The sequence below is a fragment of the Poecilia mexicana genome, unplaced genomic scaffold (genome assembly GCF_051168715.1).
Source record: "Poecilia mexicana isolate PSO_F unplaced genomic scaffold, ASM5116871v1 scaffold_19, whole genome shotgun sequence".
NCBI lineage: Eukaryota > Metazoa > Chordata > Actinopteri > Cyprinodontiformes > Poeciliidae > Poecilia > Poecilia mexicana.
Genome location: NW_028263388.1, coordinates 16,899,468 through 16,916,544, shown reverse-complemented (window position 1 = coordinate 16,916,544; position 17,077 = coordinate 16,899,468). Strand labels below are relative to the sequence as shown.

Genomic DNA, 17,077 nt, shown 5'->3' with positions numbered 1-17,077 from the left:
TCACAAGCACACACTCGACTGGGAAAGCACTCACCTAGAGCTGAAAGCAGAGCTGGCCTGGTGGTTAACCCACTGTAAACTAAGACCGAAACCTCAGGTGTTTTCTTACTACCACAGCATCGCTGCAGCTGAACAACAGTGCGCTGACGGCAGCTTCTACATTGATTATTTTCTTCCTGCGGACTACAGTCTGCCCTTCATCTGCAGCAGGCTATGCGGTTCACCAAAGTCAAATACACTAAAACTAAACACATTCGTCAGTTCAATCTGCGATGCATTGCTTAAATACAAAAAAATACATTCAGGATTTTATTTTTTTAGATCAGTATTTTCATTTTGAATTTAGCGACGATAGAGCTTTGGTTTCAGAAAATGGTCATTCATGGTTTAAACCAATTTTAAATAGCCTGAGGTGACATTTTCATGCTTCATTCAGCTACATAAAAAGACTTTTTAAAAAGTAAAACCATTGTGAAAAGCCAAAACCAAGCTAAAAATTTGTAATTTACTCAGTTATCTCAGTTCAAAATCCATTTTGATAATTTAAAACTGTAGCTTATTAATTTGTAGGGGCGTAACAATGCATACAGCTCATAATGTCGCACAATGTTAGGGTTATGAGAGCAAAACCAGGTGAGACTTCAGTAATATTTTGGGAAAATATATATATTTATGTGTTTATTATTCACTAATAAAGTAAAAGGCTTTAAAAATCACACCATCTGTTATTAGAGCAGAATCTTTCAGACTAGGTTTGACTACTTCATTGCACTTTCAACCTCTCTAATTCTATGCCAAAACAAAACAACCATTGAAAAGTAGAATAAAGTTTTTCTAAATCTCAAATTTGGTTGTGTTTAATGATTCAATAAAGGGTTGATTAATCTGACTGCTTTTAAATGAGTCTAAAGATGATAAAGAGCTAAAACAGCCAATTAACTTTGCGCAGAGAAGAAACTGCAGAGCAGTTGCTAACTTTAGCCGTTAGCAACAGTTAGCCAGTGGCAATACTATTTCATGTTGTTTCCATCTACCACCAAAATGTTGTCTAATAAATTATCTAACAGAGTTGGAAGCTTTGTAAATGCAAATGTAAGTGATTGCTGAATAGCCAGATGAGCCTTCGTAGCTAACTCTGCTACCACAATAGCAGAGTTAAAATGACTATTTTCTAATTTTTCAATCACTATGGAGTCAGAAACTATAAATGTTAAAGAGACAGTTTAAAAGTTAGCATAAAATTATCTTAGTCTTTATTTAATTCAATTCTAGATTAGTTTCTCCCAGATGCTAACACTAACAGCCAATAAGCTAATAAGACGAAAACTCTTCCAGTCTAAATAAATCATAAACATCATTTATGCCAACAGTGTTTTATGAATCTATGAAGTGTTATTACATTTCCACCGGGTTTTTATTAACACAGAAGCAGGTGATTAGTTCATGAAAATTAGGGTAGGAGGTGGCGCACCTTTAATTAGCTTCCTGTGTGAAACACATACTGAGAACAAGATTAGTGAAACATTTCTAGTCAGGGTAAGTAGCAGAAAATGTAGGAAGAAAAGCTTCACAAAACAGTGATCACCTATGAAATATTTTTGCTTGTCGTGTGAATTTAATTTGATATCAGACACCAAAAAATGTGGTCCTGCTGTTTTCTAAATGCTCCATATTTCTGTTGTTTCAGGTGGGAAAATAGTTGACGAAAAATGACATATTTGTGAGATAAAAAATAAATTCTATATATAAATATATATGACCCACATCTTGTCATTAAAAAGGCATTGGGAAAAAAGAGAGTGCCAAGTAGTATTACTCACAAGACCATCTATTCTGGAGAGAAATCAAGCTTAAGTGAAGATATAAAGAAGAAATTCTCAGTTAATTGTGAAGTTGTTACATAGTAAACATTTTATAGCTATGATTCCAGGGCTGATCACCAGGGAATCACTTAATGAAAAATATTATGGGGAATAATTAACATATAATAATTTTTTACACCAATATAGATTTATGTAAATGCTGGCTCTATATTCTGATGTACTTCCTGTCTTTTCTATTTTTGTCCCTGTGTTAGTTTAACTCTTTATTATTGCTTTTCCTTTCCGCTCGGCCGCTCACTCCTCTCTCTACCTGTTGTAGTCTGGTTACCTGTCTCAGGTTGCGGGTGACTTTCACGTCGTGCCAGGCGTTGTCGTTGAACTTGCCGTTGACGGGCTCCACCAGGGCTTCGAAGGCCCCAGAGCCGAGATTAATGACAAGGGACACGGCACCGTTCTTTAGTGCCAGGTTCACGTAGTCGGCTGACTTGCCCGTGTGCAGCATCAGGCCGTTGCGCTGCAGCGTCTTGAAGGACAGCGTGATTTCGTCGCTGCTGGACTGGATGGGGTTGGGCGACAAGTCGTAGCAGAAGTACTCAGAGCCCTTAAAGGTGGCAACATACTCCTCACGAGCTATAAAGAGAGGCAAGCAGGGGGGGGGGAGAAAAAAAGAACAAATACATTTGTAAATGTTACAGGGTTGTTGAACATTATTCTAATGATTAGCACATTATCTCAGCTATAATGCCTCTTCCCACACTGCTCTTCATAAACCGCTCAGGGAAAGAAAATGGTGGGTGTTCATCAGAGCCAGTCGAGTAAAACAAATCTCAGCTGGCTGGTTAAATTTGATTCCAATGCTCAGTACAAAAACATATTCCTTAAGATGCTGAAAATGTTGTTATTGTCAAGCAAAGCCTCACTGATGCCAGCAGTTGGAAGAAACACTTCCTTCAGTACCTCTAATCGCACCATGGAGTGGTGGGTAAACAAGCTTTGATCAGTCATGTGGGTTAGAGATTAAACAGTGTGGATATGAGAGAGACAGTCGTGAGAGTAGAGCGTTCCAAACTCGTTATGAAACCTGCCACGCTCTCTTTTGAGAGAACAGCTGTGCTGGCAGTCGAAAGTGATGTGGTCTTGTTTGACAACATGGCTCATTTCTCGATGTTCGGAAAAAGACACAATTTTTTGGTGTAACTTTGTGCGGCAGCAGTCGAGGTTTGGAGGAATTCGATAAGGTTGGGAAAAACTGCCGATGGAAATGGAGAAGAGCAGCCTGCAAGCTTCATGGCAGCCAAAGCCAATTATGGTCCCTTGCAAATATATTCATAGCCCTTGAACTTTTTCACATTTCGTCACACAACCCAAATTGTGGTGCATTCTGCTTCGATTTTATGTGGTGCACCAACACAAGGCAGTGCAGGATTGCTAAGTAAAGGGGATATGATACATGGTTGTCCTCTTCTTCAAAATAAAGATCTGAAAGGTGTGGTCCTACTAATTAAAACCCAACACAACCAACTAACTTCATATTAGTGAAAAAAGAAGATCCTCATGTCACAAATTTTACAAAAAGCTGTCCAATTTCAGTAACATTGTTTAACATGTATTGTACAACATTTGTTTCAATTACACAGCTCAATAAGTCATTGAGAAATTTATTGTAATAAATATTCTATACATTAAAACAGCCTAAATAAATCATGTTAAGGTTAAAGACCTTCCTGCTCAAATTTAATGCTTAAACACAATATACAAAGAAAAAAAAATCTCTAGAAAATGTTCTTGCTAAGCTTTCTGGCGTTTAGCAATTTAAATATGTTGGTAATTTTAACCGACCTTAAACAAGAAAAGTTTAGTCAGTGAGAAAAAAAAATGTTTCTTTTTATTAAGTCAATGAAAATATCTGGTTTCATTTGCTAGTAATGTTTTCCAAATTTAGGCTTTTAATCAAATGCTAGATTGCACTTAATTACAAAACTGCTAAAGTTTGAATATCAAGCATTTTCCAAACCTTGAAAACGCCTAATTGAAATTCAAACATTTTCAAGGATTTTAAGGACTAGTACGAACGCTGAACATGCAAAGCACCCAGAATACGTCTTTGCTAAAAGAAAACACAGTGGTGGAGGCATCAAAGTGTATGGAGCTAAAATTTTAATGTCTAATTGTGCATATTTGTGCTGATTTTACTGTATTAATTCAGAGGGGCTGAATGCAAATATACATTCTCCACTTTTTTATTTATGCAACATTTTGAAACCCACGTATCATTTTCTATCCCCTCCTTTGTGTTAGTCTGTCGCATAAAATCACAACAATGTAGACCAAAAATTTTGGTTCAAACATGACAGTGTGAAAAAAAGTTTAAGGAGTATGAATCATTTTGCAAGCTGCTGTGAAATTCAGAGAACCAGGCATTCGGCCAATGGAAACTTACCTTGAACACCCTCTGTGACCTCCAAGGACACGAAACCAAGGTTTCACAATCCATCATACTTAAGCTCACATTTACTTATCTGCTCTTACACCTACTCACACATCAATGCAAAGCAAGCAGAGAAAAAAACAAAAACAAAAACATGCAAGCGAGAACAATAAAACAAAAACGATCGCATAAACAAGTAAGAGATGACATTATCTCTCCTCCACCAAAGCATCACTCTTCCTCTGCATCCCAGTATCTCTCACACCTCCCTCCTGGCCTCATGCCACCATTCCTCTCCACACATCTTGTTGGCCTCTTTTTTTTCCTTTTCTTTTCTGCTCTTTTCTCCGGGCACAACCACCATCTTGTAGTTCGCCATAACGAGGAGAAGAGAGGAGCAGTTTAACGCAGACCAGGTGAAGCCGCAGAAAGACAGACACTTGGCAAGGGAACCGCCGTAGAGTCCAGGGGTAGAAAGGATTGCCACATAATGAATAGACTGAAGTGTAATAGGTTATTAAGGTGGCGAGAGGAAGGGAGAGGAGCGCTAGGATGGAATTGGCCGCACTCGAGTGAATGTAACGCAAAGAGAATAATGAGGAGGAAAAAGTGAGAATATATCACAATTCAAGGGCCAAATTGTGGCAAATGGTCTTTCTGTAGTCCTGCTGCATGAAAAAAACAACAACCCAGAGTGTGAATGCCAATATACGAGTGAGAAACAACACGTTGTTTGCCAGCATGTGTGAGAGTTCCTCTGGTGTGTGACTCCTTCCCTCCCAGCATGTTAATTAAGACTGTGTGTGTGCGCCTACAGAAAGAAACACTGTGTGCAGCTCTGCATTTAGGCATGTGAAAGTGTGCACGGGAAACTACATACTATTTTATATGTGCATTAAATATGTGTGGGTGTGGGTGGGTGCTGGTCTCTGTAAATATTGGTGTATAGTTGTCAGAAAAGCTATTACCAACTCAGGGCCTCGGGCTAGTCTTTACTGAAAGAGCAAGGGGAAGGGAGAGAGAGAGATCGGCACACACAAAAAACACACACTCAGACTGAAACAACAAGCAACAGTGTTAACACAGTCACACAACCACACAACCTCAGACAAATGTAGATGAGGTGCCAACAAAGAAAGGAGGGAAAAGGGGATGGCGGTGTGTTTACAATGAGAACACACACAGGCGTCCAGCAGCATTCAGCGGTAATTTACAGAGGTGCCATTAGGTTTCAGAGCGCTGCTCCGCTATTCTGTTGTTAATTTACAGACACGTCATTAGAGCAGACAGGAGAACATAAAGCATCTCCGCATCGATTTGGACGTCCCGGCCCGTGAACGCTCGCTCTGTTGCATCACGCGTGCAAATCAGAAGGGAAAGGCATACGTGGGGTTACGCGAACACGACGGAGACCATGTGTTGAGCGTGCATCTGCAACAGCTCCCGCCCCTTCATCTCCCTCAAGTGGGCAGGTTGGAGTGGATCTGTTGTAGCTCAGATTAATGGAGTGAGTCAGTATTAGCTCAGAGTAAACACTGAAGCAGACACTGACATACACACCGCATGTCACACTTCATCCTGTGGAAAGCACTGTCGATCAACGCCAGGGAGTTGGACGACGGAGAAGTACCATGGCCCCGACACGGAGACGCTCAACAATCACCTGACATTAACGATAAACTGAGGAGACAAAGAAACTCAATTTCCAAAATGTAATGATGTGCAAAAGTATTTCTTTTTCTTAAACTTTGTCCTCCAAAGTTCAATGAATCATATTTGTGATCATCTTTGTGAAAGGAGTGCATAATTCTGAAAAAGACTCGAGACTGCGGCTGAAGTCTAATAGATGAAACATCTATTAAGTCTGGAAAATGGTGAAACTAAACCAGTTTTGGTTTAATATCACTAATATTCAGGCTTCATTACTACCTGACCAACAAAGATATCAGTTAAATACAACCAAAATAATTTAGATCAGAGAATATTAGGGCTACATGAAATTAGAAAATCTTGCTATATGAGAATATTTGTAAGTATTGCAACGGCTATTTTAATCTTCATCTTTCTCCTCTTTCTCATGTGGGCATCCTAAACTCTGTCCTGTAGCATTTGTCTTCGATGTTAAAGAGGTATGAATATTTGTGCAGGGCACTGTGTGCCTGTTTCAAGTACAATCGCAAGCTATAAATTTTTGTTGAATTTAATTGTGGTAAAAGTGGTCTGAGGTCTGTCTGGCCTTTATTCGCCTGGCTTTGCCTCTCAGAAACCATCTCAACAATACAGTCTGATTAGATTCAGTTGAACAAACAACAGAACAGAATCCAACCCTCAAACTGGATTCCTGTCTCCAGGAGGCTTAGCTGGTTGATTTTAAAGATGAAGTGAAAAAAACAACAACCAATTCGTCTTTTAGAAAACGTCAAACATTATTTGATGTTAAGCTGGTATAGAATAACCGTACAAACAAATAAATCAGTTTTTAGTATGTTTTTTGGTTTAGTTTTAGTGAAAATCTTTAAAAGTGATGTTCAAAAAATAAAAACCTGTGCTACAAAATGAGAAATGAATTTTCTTTGTTTCTTAAAAACCAAAGCTCAAGGAGAAAAACTCTGTGGCGCTGCTTCAGCTGTTTTCACACCATGTCCTTCCTGTTCTGCCTCTTCTTTACTTCCTGTTGTCTTTCTCTCCTGCTTCATAGTTTCTTTGTCTCCTTTGGTCACTCTAATTGTGTTCTGTTTCGTGATTGATCATTTCTGTTCAGCCACTTATTCCATTACATTCCCTCTGTCTCTGCTATCTGCTTTTCTCAATCAGCTGCCCTCACTCTGGTTGATTAGTCTCCACCTGTGTAATGTTTCACTGATCACCTCTCCTCAGTATATATCCCTCTTTGGGTGAGTCTGTCTCTGCTAGTTCTTGTTTTGGATTCGGATTTAACCTGCTCTTTGTTATTTTTTTTTCATGTGTTAGATTTTGGTTCCTAGACTCTGATTTTTGGACTCTGGTTTCAGTTTTCATTTGCCCCCCTTTGCCTCATTAACCTTCTTAGAGCTATGTTTCAAATCTCCACCTGGATATTTTTGCTTATTTTAATTGTACGCAGTTTTCTAAATGTCTTGTGAGTAAATATATTTCCCCATTTATCCATAACAACTGGAACTTTCAATATCTAGCAAGTTATTTTCACAGTTTACCGTCTATTAAAAGAGCACCCCTCAGATTAATTTCACTTCCTGCTACGGTGGAGGTGAAATTACCGTAATAACCTTGATATTGGCTGGAAAGTGCAACGTCTCCCCTTTCAGGAATCTTTCAGATGGCACAAAGTGTGGTGGAATTACGATACAGCAAATTTGGCTTGATTAATCTGTTAGACTAGAGGGTTAAACTTCTTTATTTTTGCATCCTCATGTGCCTTTTATCGACCAACATTTTGATCTTACAGAACCTAAATAATGTGCTTTAGGGCTGAAACGATTCCTCGAATGATTCGAGTACCTCGATTACTAAAATTCCTCGAGGAAAATTTACCTGCCTCGAAGCTTCGTTAATTTATGTTTTATTAGTTAGCGCACCGTGTTCCGGCCGGGACTTCATTTGCGTTGCGCGGAGCTCTCACTTCCGCCTCTGAGTTGTTGACAAAAGCTAAGTCTCAGCGGCATAAAGTCCAATCTGCAAGATTGGCCCGTGGGGATTTTATTGATTGATGGTAATGCCCGACTTTTTATCGTTTTTGGGGTACCAATAAGCATCCTTAAAATGACTGGGGGAATGCCTGGAGTACGGCAGCATTTCTCCTCCGGGGCTGCTGGTTGAAAGCGAACGGCGGGAAGAGCGCTGAGGTGAGCGGATAGACTGAACAGGGCGGGCGGCTGAGTAGCTGATGCTTACCGTGTAAATGTAGCTTTACCGACGAACCGCACAATAAATTTCATATCCCGGTCTGAAGAAACGGGTGGCGGAGCGCATCGTACATGGCTGGTAGATGAGTTTCTGAGTGTGACCAGTGAAGGTGTCGTAAATATCCCGTATTGCTTCCCCCCGTGTTCGTCCCCCGGTCTAACGGTTCGTCAGTCCGCTGGTCTATTTCCTCCACCCCATCTTACGTTCGTTCATTCGCCCTCTCCTCCCACTCCAGGCGGCATTTCCCGTATTTTCAAACCCAAAGCGTGACAGGTTAGGTGGCAAGGTGAGTTTAATTAATCTATTAAACTCACTGAAGATGAATACATAAACTAAAAACTGGATTGTAGACATTTTTTATAAGCATATTTGTGAGCCTGCCTCTTTGTTATTAAATTCAATATAATTTCAGATTTTTCTATAACTTTTCTTCTGGTTAACTTAGAAAGTGAGCTATTATTGTTACAGGTTAGTTTTCTAAACTACAAAAAAGCAACTGTTAGGGATGCTCAAATATGAAAAATTGGACTGATATTGATATCTGATAGTAACACCGGTATTATGCCAGATTTACCAATATTTCATTTTATATTTTTTTTTTTATCCGATTACTCGATTAATCGTAAGAATAATCGATAGATTACTCGATTACTAAAATATTCGTTTACAACAGCCCTAATGTGCTTGTACTGCACAACAGCTATCATTCACATTCTGCAGTTAAAACCTACACAAGATGTGATCTAACTTTACATATGTTGCTTTGTAATGTGCATCTCTGCCCTCCAGATATTTATCCACATCTGCACTGACATCATATATAGGGTATCAGAGGCAGCACCATGAATTAAAATATATAATTTCATCTTCACAGAACAGTACGAAGATGCAGCTAAAGTGTCCACTCAGGTTCTTGACTTACTTGAGATTGATCATATTTCCTGTTTTGAGTCCATATGCATACCCAGGAATTTAAATGGGCCCAGACTTTGTTTTGCAAAATTTTCACTGTAGAAATAAGTAATGCATAAATGAAAGGCAACTCTTGTCTCTGCTTTACTGTGATTTTGTATTCAGAATAATCTTTTTGTCGGTCACAAGAATCCCTTTTGAGTCAAACAGTTGTAAATATTTAATTACCCCTTATCCAACTGCTAACAATAGTTGCCACCTTCAATGTTTTGCCACTCAGCTAAGCAAGAAGGAGGTGGACTATGCAGTAAAATGCCCTGACTGAATAACCTAAAAATTCAGTAATTAGAAATTAAAATCTGCTGTTTTTCATCTGGAACTGCTCTGTCTTGTGACAACGTATCCGAAACATTTGACTATTTTCAATATTCTCTGGTGTATGTGGAGTTACTGAAGGAAGAAGACATATAAGGTTAACTATTTTGGTTTTTCAAATTAAGTCAGAGGAAGCCCATGTTAGAAGCTATATGAAAGAAAACTGTACTTACAATGACATGCGTAAAAAAGAGTGAGACTTTCAGCAGATAACAGGAAGGCTGGACAGAATAAAACTGAAATTGAAGTATAGATCTAATGACCGTGCAGCCATAAACTATAAGAGGCGAGGATGAAAGAAAGAAGAAGGAAAAAAATGTGAATCTATGAAATGCATCTGAAAATATATATGAACAGTGTTCAAAAGAAGTAAGATCTGAACAATCAAGGCTAGAGGAGGAGCGGGAATAAGCAGAAATTTAAAGATGATTGGCGTTAGACCTTGAAAGCTGCTGCTCTTATGAATAAGGCAATCTGTGGGGAGACAGGGGAGGCGGGGAGAGACGGAAAAGCTGATCGGATCTCTGCTGCTCTGAGGGACCAGCTGCAACTGTACCTCCCCTCAAATAATCAAACACACATCACACGGATTTTCCTGTATGCTGGTGGTGCACGTATTGTGTGTGTGCATGTGTGTCATTTGCGGCTTTGTCTCATCTCATGGGTCTCCTCCTCAATGTTTCACAGAGTAATTTGGTTTCTCCATGGCAACCCTGTGTCACAGGGGGCTCCAGCAAAAAAAAAAAAAAAAAAAAAACGAAATACAAGAGTGTGCATGTGTCTTTCAGAGAAAGAGAGATGGTGAAGGAGGAGAAGAGAGAGAAAGAGTGATTGAGTGAACAGTACATTATCATGGACAGCTGTACTGAATCAAAATGGCGGATGGAGGCTGGGAGCACATCAGGGGAGCCTTCATTATACAGCACCTGATAGAGGGAGCAGGGTGGAAAGAAGCAGGGGAGAGAAAAGAGAGAAATGCACAGGAGGGATTTGAAAGGAGAAGCGGGGAATGGAGGCACTCATTGAGATGGGAGAAATGGAGGGATAGCAAGACGGCTCGAGGTATGGGAGTGGCAGATCGAGGGGCTGGGAAGGCCGGCCGGAGAGAATGAAACAGAGAAAAATGCTGGTGTATCTAAATCCTGGTGTTGCAAGCCTCAATCATGGCAGCCCTGTCATTCTGCTGGAGATGGCACACTGCAATTCCCCTGCACCTCATTTTTAGCCCACCATGCAGTTCTGCTATCAGCTCCACTCAGACACTGCACACACACACACACACACACACACACACACACACAATTTATATTGCAAACATCCTGCATGAAGGCATTCCTTCTTAATAACCGACAGGTGGATTAACTAAAAACTCATATGCAGTGTATAGATGTAGATGTCCAGAGTTGGAAATGTATGTAAATGCATTTCGGTGTATATAACGTTCCGATAGTAGTGCCTTCACGTCTGAAAATTCAGTCGGTAAAAGGCGAGCTCGCTAAACGAGTGCTGTTTCCATCTCTGCTCTGTGATATACCACGTCTGGCTTAGAAACCGATTGGGTTATCACATCACAGCCAAGGGAGCAATACTGTAGAGGAGGATATTACTGTCAGGACGCAGTGACAGATCGGCTGTCTCAAATATGGGATCTCTTTTTCTCCTTTTTCTTTTTTTTGTTGTTAAAATGAAGATGTTAGTTCCTAGTTCTTTCTCTTGCATGAAAACCCTGGTCAATAAATTTATATAATCCTAAACATAACTCATTTCTATTACTGTATATTCCCATCAGAACTTCAGGAACTGGAATCAGGCAGAGCAGATTGCCCAGGAGAATGGCTGAATCTGAGTACTGGCTGAGTGAGTCAAAGCAACAATGTCCTTTGAGTTGATAATTCATAATTGTCACATCTATCATGAAATGTTCTTTAAGGTTGTGATTGTTACTTTGATGTTGATTTGGAAGTTATTTTGTTGATGTGTTTATTTTTTGTTGTTTTACGTCTCGGGTGGAGTCGTGGTTACTGGACAACCATGTGGACTGTGAACAAGCAGACTGTGATAACTGGGGGAACTGACACCATTAGGATGCAAAGGTGGTGTCATTATTATGCATCTACATGGAAAAATTTATTCAGTAATGACCATGTTCAAATCAGCTACATTGGACATTGTGTGAACTGCTTTTCTTTTCTTTCTTTTTTTTTTTTTTTAAATCAAATTCCTTTATTGTATTGTCATGGGTTTTGTTCAATTCTGATTTACAATGTCCTTTCACTGAGTGATATTGGGAAGGCTAGCTTGTTTGAGTGTAGCACCTTTAAATTCCTGTATAAGGCGCCACACGGGTTGCAGAAAGTAAGGTGCGTAACAAATCAGTACAAAAGAATTGATATGATTGGAAAAAATAGAGATCAGAACTGGCCATTTTTACCTGGACCAGCTTTTCTATTCGTTAAGTGCATCAAAACTGTTTGAACAGCGAGAACCTTTTAGGTTAAATAAGAAATCTGATGCAGGTCAGGGGACTATGCTTTGATTTATCAAATGGATTCATTTTTTTAATTTCTTCAATTTCTGTTGGATTCAAAAGTACATTTATATCTTTTATGCATAACATTCTTTGGGAAAAAGAAATGGAAATCGATCCAAATAGAAATCTGAAGAAACTTTGTATATGTCTTCCTGATTTAAGATATTCATTAAGCTTTAATGATCTTTTTGCCAACATTCTCCAGCTTTAGTTGATCCTTTTTAGTTTTACTTAGATTTGACTTGACTCTCATTATTTTACACCACAGATTGTGTGATTTCAGTTTGTCTTTTTAGATTGCCATTTGTTGCCATTTTAAACCAATTAATTTATTAAAAGCAGAAAATAGAAATAAAGAAGCCAGTTGAGAATAGAGGGGAAACATCAGGCAGACCAATTTTTTTCTGCCTGACCAGCCTTGACCGATAAATGACTGGTTTCAGAATCAAAAGTATTGCTTTTTATAATCAGCAAATTAACAATACAACAACACAGCAAGGAAGTGCTAACAACGCAACTCTTTAGTGTGAAACTTTTTACTCAGTGAACATTACTTATACATTCATAAATGTTAGTCCTTCATTTTTTGTTGGGATTCAAAACTACTTCCTCTATCATATTTCTAATGGTCGGTATCAATTATATTACAATATCCAATCAATACCACTGAACTTTTATGTAGGAGCTATTTGTGGATTCACCTATTTGTGGACTTTTCTGTGCAAAGTAAATCCAAATTATTGCAGAAAAGTCACTGAGTTTGTCCAAAATATTCAAAAGAAAATGCAGATTGGGAAGCTAAAATACTGATGCTACTAGACTTGCTATGCCCAGAGCGGAGATGAGGAAGACTGTAGACAGTAGTTTCTGTGGTTTCATGGTTTCTACTGTGCTTATTAATGGATATTAAGGTATATTTGGAGTTTGAACTATTAAAACAGGCAATTATAAGTGTTTTTAGAAGGGGTGTCAAGTATGAGGTCCTTAACTCTGAGTCAACCAATAACAGCATGGAGGTTCATCTCAGTGAAAAAAAGCTACACAATGTAAGAAAAATGTGTTTCATAGTAGTTAAATTGATACCAGTTGCAGTAAACAAATGTTTTCTCTGTCCTCTTTTTTCCCCCAAATCAAATCTCTAGATCAGATGTGGACATCAAGGGTTCATTTAATTGGTCAACAATATTATTGGTATGCAGAGTGTGAATACATGGCATACATACATGTTTTAAATACATTAAACTAGCATTAATGACAACAAAACCTTTTGCATAATAGCAGATTTACATGTTCTAAATGCGTTTTCGTCACACCTAGGAGTCTTTTGCATAATAGCAGATTTACATGTTCTAAATGCGTTTTCGTCACACCTAGGAGTCTTTTAAATACCTCTGGCTTTCATTTTAGGTAAAGTAATGAGAAAAGCGCCTCCTGCTACTGTGCTAAATCTTAACTTCTCGTGTGTCTTTTTGCTCATATCTCTCCTTCCCTTCTGCCTCCATCTGTAGAGTTTGAATTTGGCCTTCTCTCTGGTACCCAGGGAAACCGGTTTGTTTCCATGACAATGTCTTCAGGCGGAACACCGTATTTGTCTTAAGCTGGATAAGATCAGAGTCAGTTTCATTCCTTTTTAGACAAACGCACACAGAAATAAGCGCGGCGGTATCATGTCGCAAATGCACAGTGAGGATCACAGAGGGATGGCAAAGCATGCACAATGTGAAAAATTTACATTTGCGCAGGTCGTTTGTATAGCAACAAGGACAAACCCGTGGAGATATACGCACAAGGAAAAAATACCGAAGCTCTCTTTCATATGCTTGTTAACAAATAATGAGGGCATAAGGAAATATTTTCATAAAGGTAATATAATGGGGCCATAATTAGTATTGTGGCTATTTCAATTATCTAAATGCCAAACAAGCACTCTAAATCAATGTGTGTATGTTCTTGTTTTGGCAAGCGGCAAAGAAATGAACACGAAATGCCAGATGGGGTACTGGAGTGAATCGCCAATCGGGCCGCTACTTCCAGCACCCGCCCAGAAATGATGGAAATTGCTGGAGCAGGTAAGAGACAATTGGAGCACCCACTAGACTCCCTCTTTCATTCCAAAAAGACAAGTGGGTGTGTGTGTGTGTGTGTGTGTGTGTGTGTGTGTGTGTGTGTGTGTGTGTGTGTGTGTGTGTGTGTGTGTGTGTGTGTGTGTGTGTGTGTGCATGCCAGTGCTGTTTGAGGAATCTGCATCGCTGATGAAAACCATCCGGGTTGATTCTGAGACTGTGTCGTGTTGCTAAGCCCAAGGAGAGATGCAGCTCTCCTGCTGAGAAACGCCGCAGTCTTATCTTCCTCCCTGTCTCCATGTTCGTCTCCGACCTTCTCTTTCCACCTCTCTTCTCCCGCTTTCCGAAAGCGTTCGTATCTTTCCTCACCATCACTTTTCCACACTCCCGTGCCCTATCCTCCTCGCACACTCCCTCCCAGCCTCCGCTCTATCTTCCCCCCTCCTCCATCCTCTGAAAACCTTGGTGTCCATTTGATGTCTTTATTTTTAGGCGATTACAAAGACCGTTGGTTTTGTCTGTTCCTTATTAGTAGCAATGAACGCTAAAGGTGTTAATATGTACACGTCCTAACAGGATGATAATTGCATACAATTACCGGGAAAAAAGTCTACATTTATCAGTGGGATTACACATCTCTCCTGTTGAATTTAGTAGCTGTGTATTTCCTTGATAATGTGGGGGCAGAGCTCTGTATGTGGCGCTTTGACTTTCATTACAAGAGTTGCATGGGTGTTAAGCAATAATGAGCATTCTACTGTAATGTGTGTTAGCAAAATTGAGAAGAGGCAGAATTAGTCCCATTAGACAAGGAGGAAAATCCAGGAAAATTGCGCATCTCACAGTAAAAAAACAACTTTGCACCAATTGCTTCTCGAGTGTTGACGGCCAGAGGGGACAGTTTTTTTCACAGCTCAAGATGTGGCCATCAGAATCCAAATTCACGCCAGTCAGTGAGGCAGTAAGCCAATCAACAGACACTTGCCTCTTAACACCAAGCGTCTCTCTCTTTCTCCGTCTTGTGTTGGACACTGCTCATTTGCTCGCCTTGTGAGATTACGCAACCATTACCGACTAATGTGTCGAGTAAGGATCCCTCATTGACAATTATGCAGTCTATTCTGCAGATTTTCCTCACTGATTAAGAAGTTTTGTGAACATGAAATATTTTTTCTGATAATATTTCTGGTAAAATGCGACATGTTTCAGGGGGAAATATTCTATAAGTTCTCAAAAATAATTGACTGAAAACTGACAGTGAGTTCGATAAATCTACGCTAAAGTATTAACTTCCCTTGGACCATTCTACATTTTGTCAAGCAAAAACTTCATTGTATTCTATTAAAATTTTATTTTTGGATGTAGACAGACAGGTTCTGGCTACCAGGACTTTAGGAGAAGCAGCCAGTCAGTCTGGAGCTAAAGAGACCAACAGCTATGGCAAATATAGATATATTTTTAAACATATCAAAGAATTTGCTTGCTTCCCTTTATGCAGAACAGCGTGTCAGAAAACGAACACACCAAGTGCACTTCTAAACACTCTCCCCATGTCAAAACAGGATGGTGACATCATTATGCTGTGGGGATGAATGCCTTTATCAGAAGCAGGAAAGAAAGTCAGAGTTTTCCTTTTAGAAGCAGCAAAACGACAATTTTAAACTTAAAAATCACTGATTATAACCATTCAATATTTAGATGTGCAAAACTTATAGAGACATCTCCTAAGACATCACTGCAGAGAAAGGTCATTTAACTGCATTTGTTGTGTCAGAGAAGGTTAATATAAATTCATGCCACACTTCTAAGATTTTTATTTACACATTTCCATTTGTGGTTAGAACCTACCAAAATTCGAAAAGGTTCAAAGTGCATACTTTTGCAAAGAAGTGTAAATTGGTATTGTAATAATAATAATAATAATAATAATAATAATAATTAATAATATATGTTTTCCCTAAAGTTTCAGTAAAATTATTGTAGTTTTGATGATTTTACATATCTGCCCTAAGAAAAGATGTGAGATACAAACAGTTTGTCGTTTTGTTTTTTGTTTTTAATTAAATTGTCTTAGGGATTAATAGGGTAATTTTGGATTATTAGTGGCACTAATTTACTTCCATACATTTAAGGTTTTTCTATTCTTACATTTAATCTGAACTTGAATGAGAATTTATAAAGACTAAGACAACCATTCAGTTGGTATCAATCTAGACTAATCTGAACTGAATCCCACTCCAGTGACATGATATGTACTTTCAACCTGACTCAGTACCACCAGGATTCGGACTATAAACAAAAAATGGAGTAATAATAACAGTAAATCTTCACATGATCTCATAGTTTCTCATTGTTGTGTTACAACTCCAGTTAAGTTTGATTTGCAGTCGCAAATGTGAAATCATTCAAGGTAAATCATTCAATTTGTCTGATTTTTCCCTATTCAGTAAATGCATCAAAATGAAGAACTTGCAACATTTCCAGTTTACAACAGCCTGTTTTATTGATGCACTTTTTCCATTCAGATAAAGCTTATGGATATTTTCTTTAATGTGCAAATGGGAATAATCTCGTCCTTATTACCTTTTCTGCTAGATTCAAAAGTACTACATCAATAAAACCCTGAGCCCATTTCTTTTATGAGTAATAGTCTTTGGTTAAAATAGGACATGGCAGGTTGGACCTTAAGGAGAACGGAAATTGGTTTCCACCAGAGAAAGCCTGATCGGTGCATCTCTGAATATCAATTTTTGCAATATTGCATCTGCAAAGGACTGCTTGGATGCAATATTTAGTAGCTTGTCATTTTTTAAGCTCTGTTTGGAAAAACATATTTAACCAATGAAATGGACTCTCAATGCCCTTGATGTCCACATTTGATGTAAATTTCAGTGTCCAAAATGCTAGATCTGGTGGAAAGTGACAGGAGCAGGGAAATAATGAAAAAGTAAAAGAGTAGTGAGGGAAATTTGGGCCAAATTAAATCAATATTGCCATCGTAAAACCCAACAATAACACCGCAATGTCAGGTCTTACGAATATG

The 17,077-nt window shown here is 38.8% G+C and overlaps 1 protein-coding gene across 1 annotated transcript in view; it reads right to left on the bottom strand.

The window, feature by feature from the left end:
• Positions 1-17,077, bottom strand: part of LOC148153682 (neurexin-1a-like) — a 43,191-nt gene that overhangs the window by 12,110 nt on the left and 14,004 nt on the right. The window contains exon 3 of the mRNA XM_088001058.1: positions 2,152-2,453. Within this exon, the coding sequence (XP_087857184.1) occupies positions 2,152-2,453 (302 nt within the window). The remainder of the gene's footprint in view (positions 1-2,151; positions 2,454-17,077) is intronic.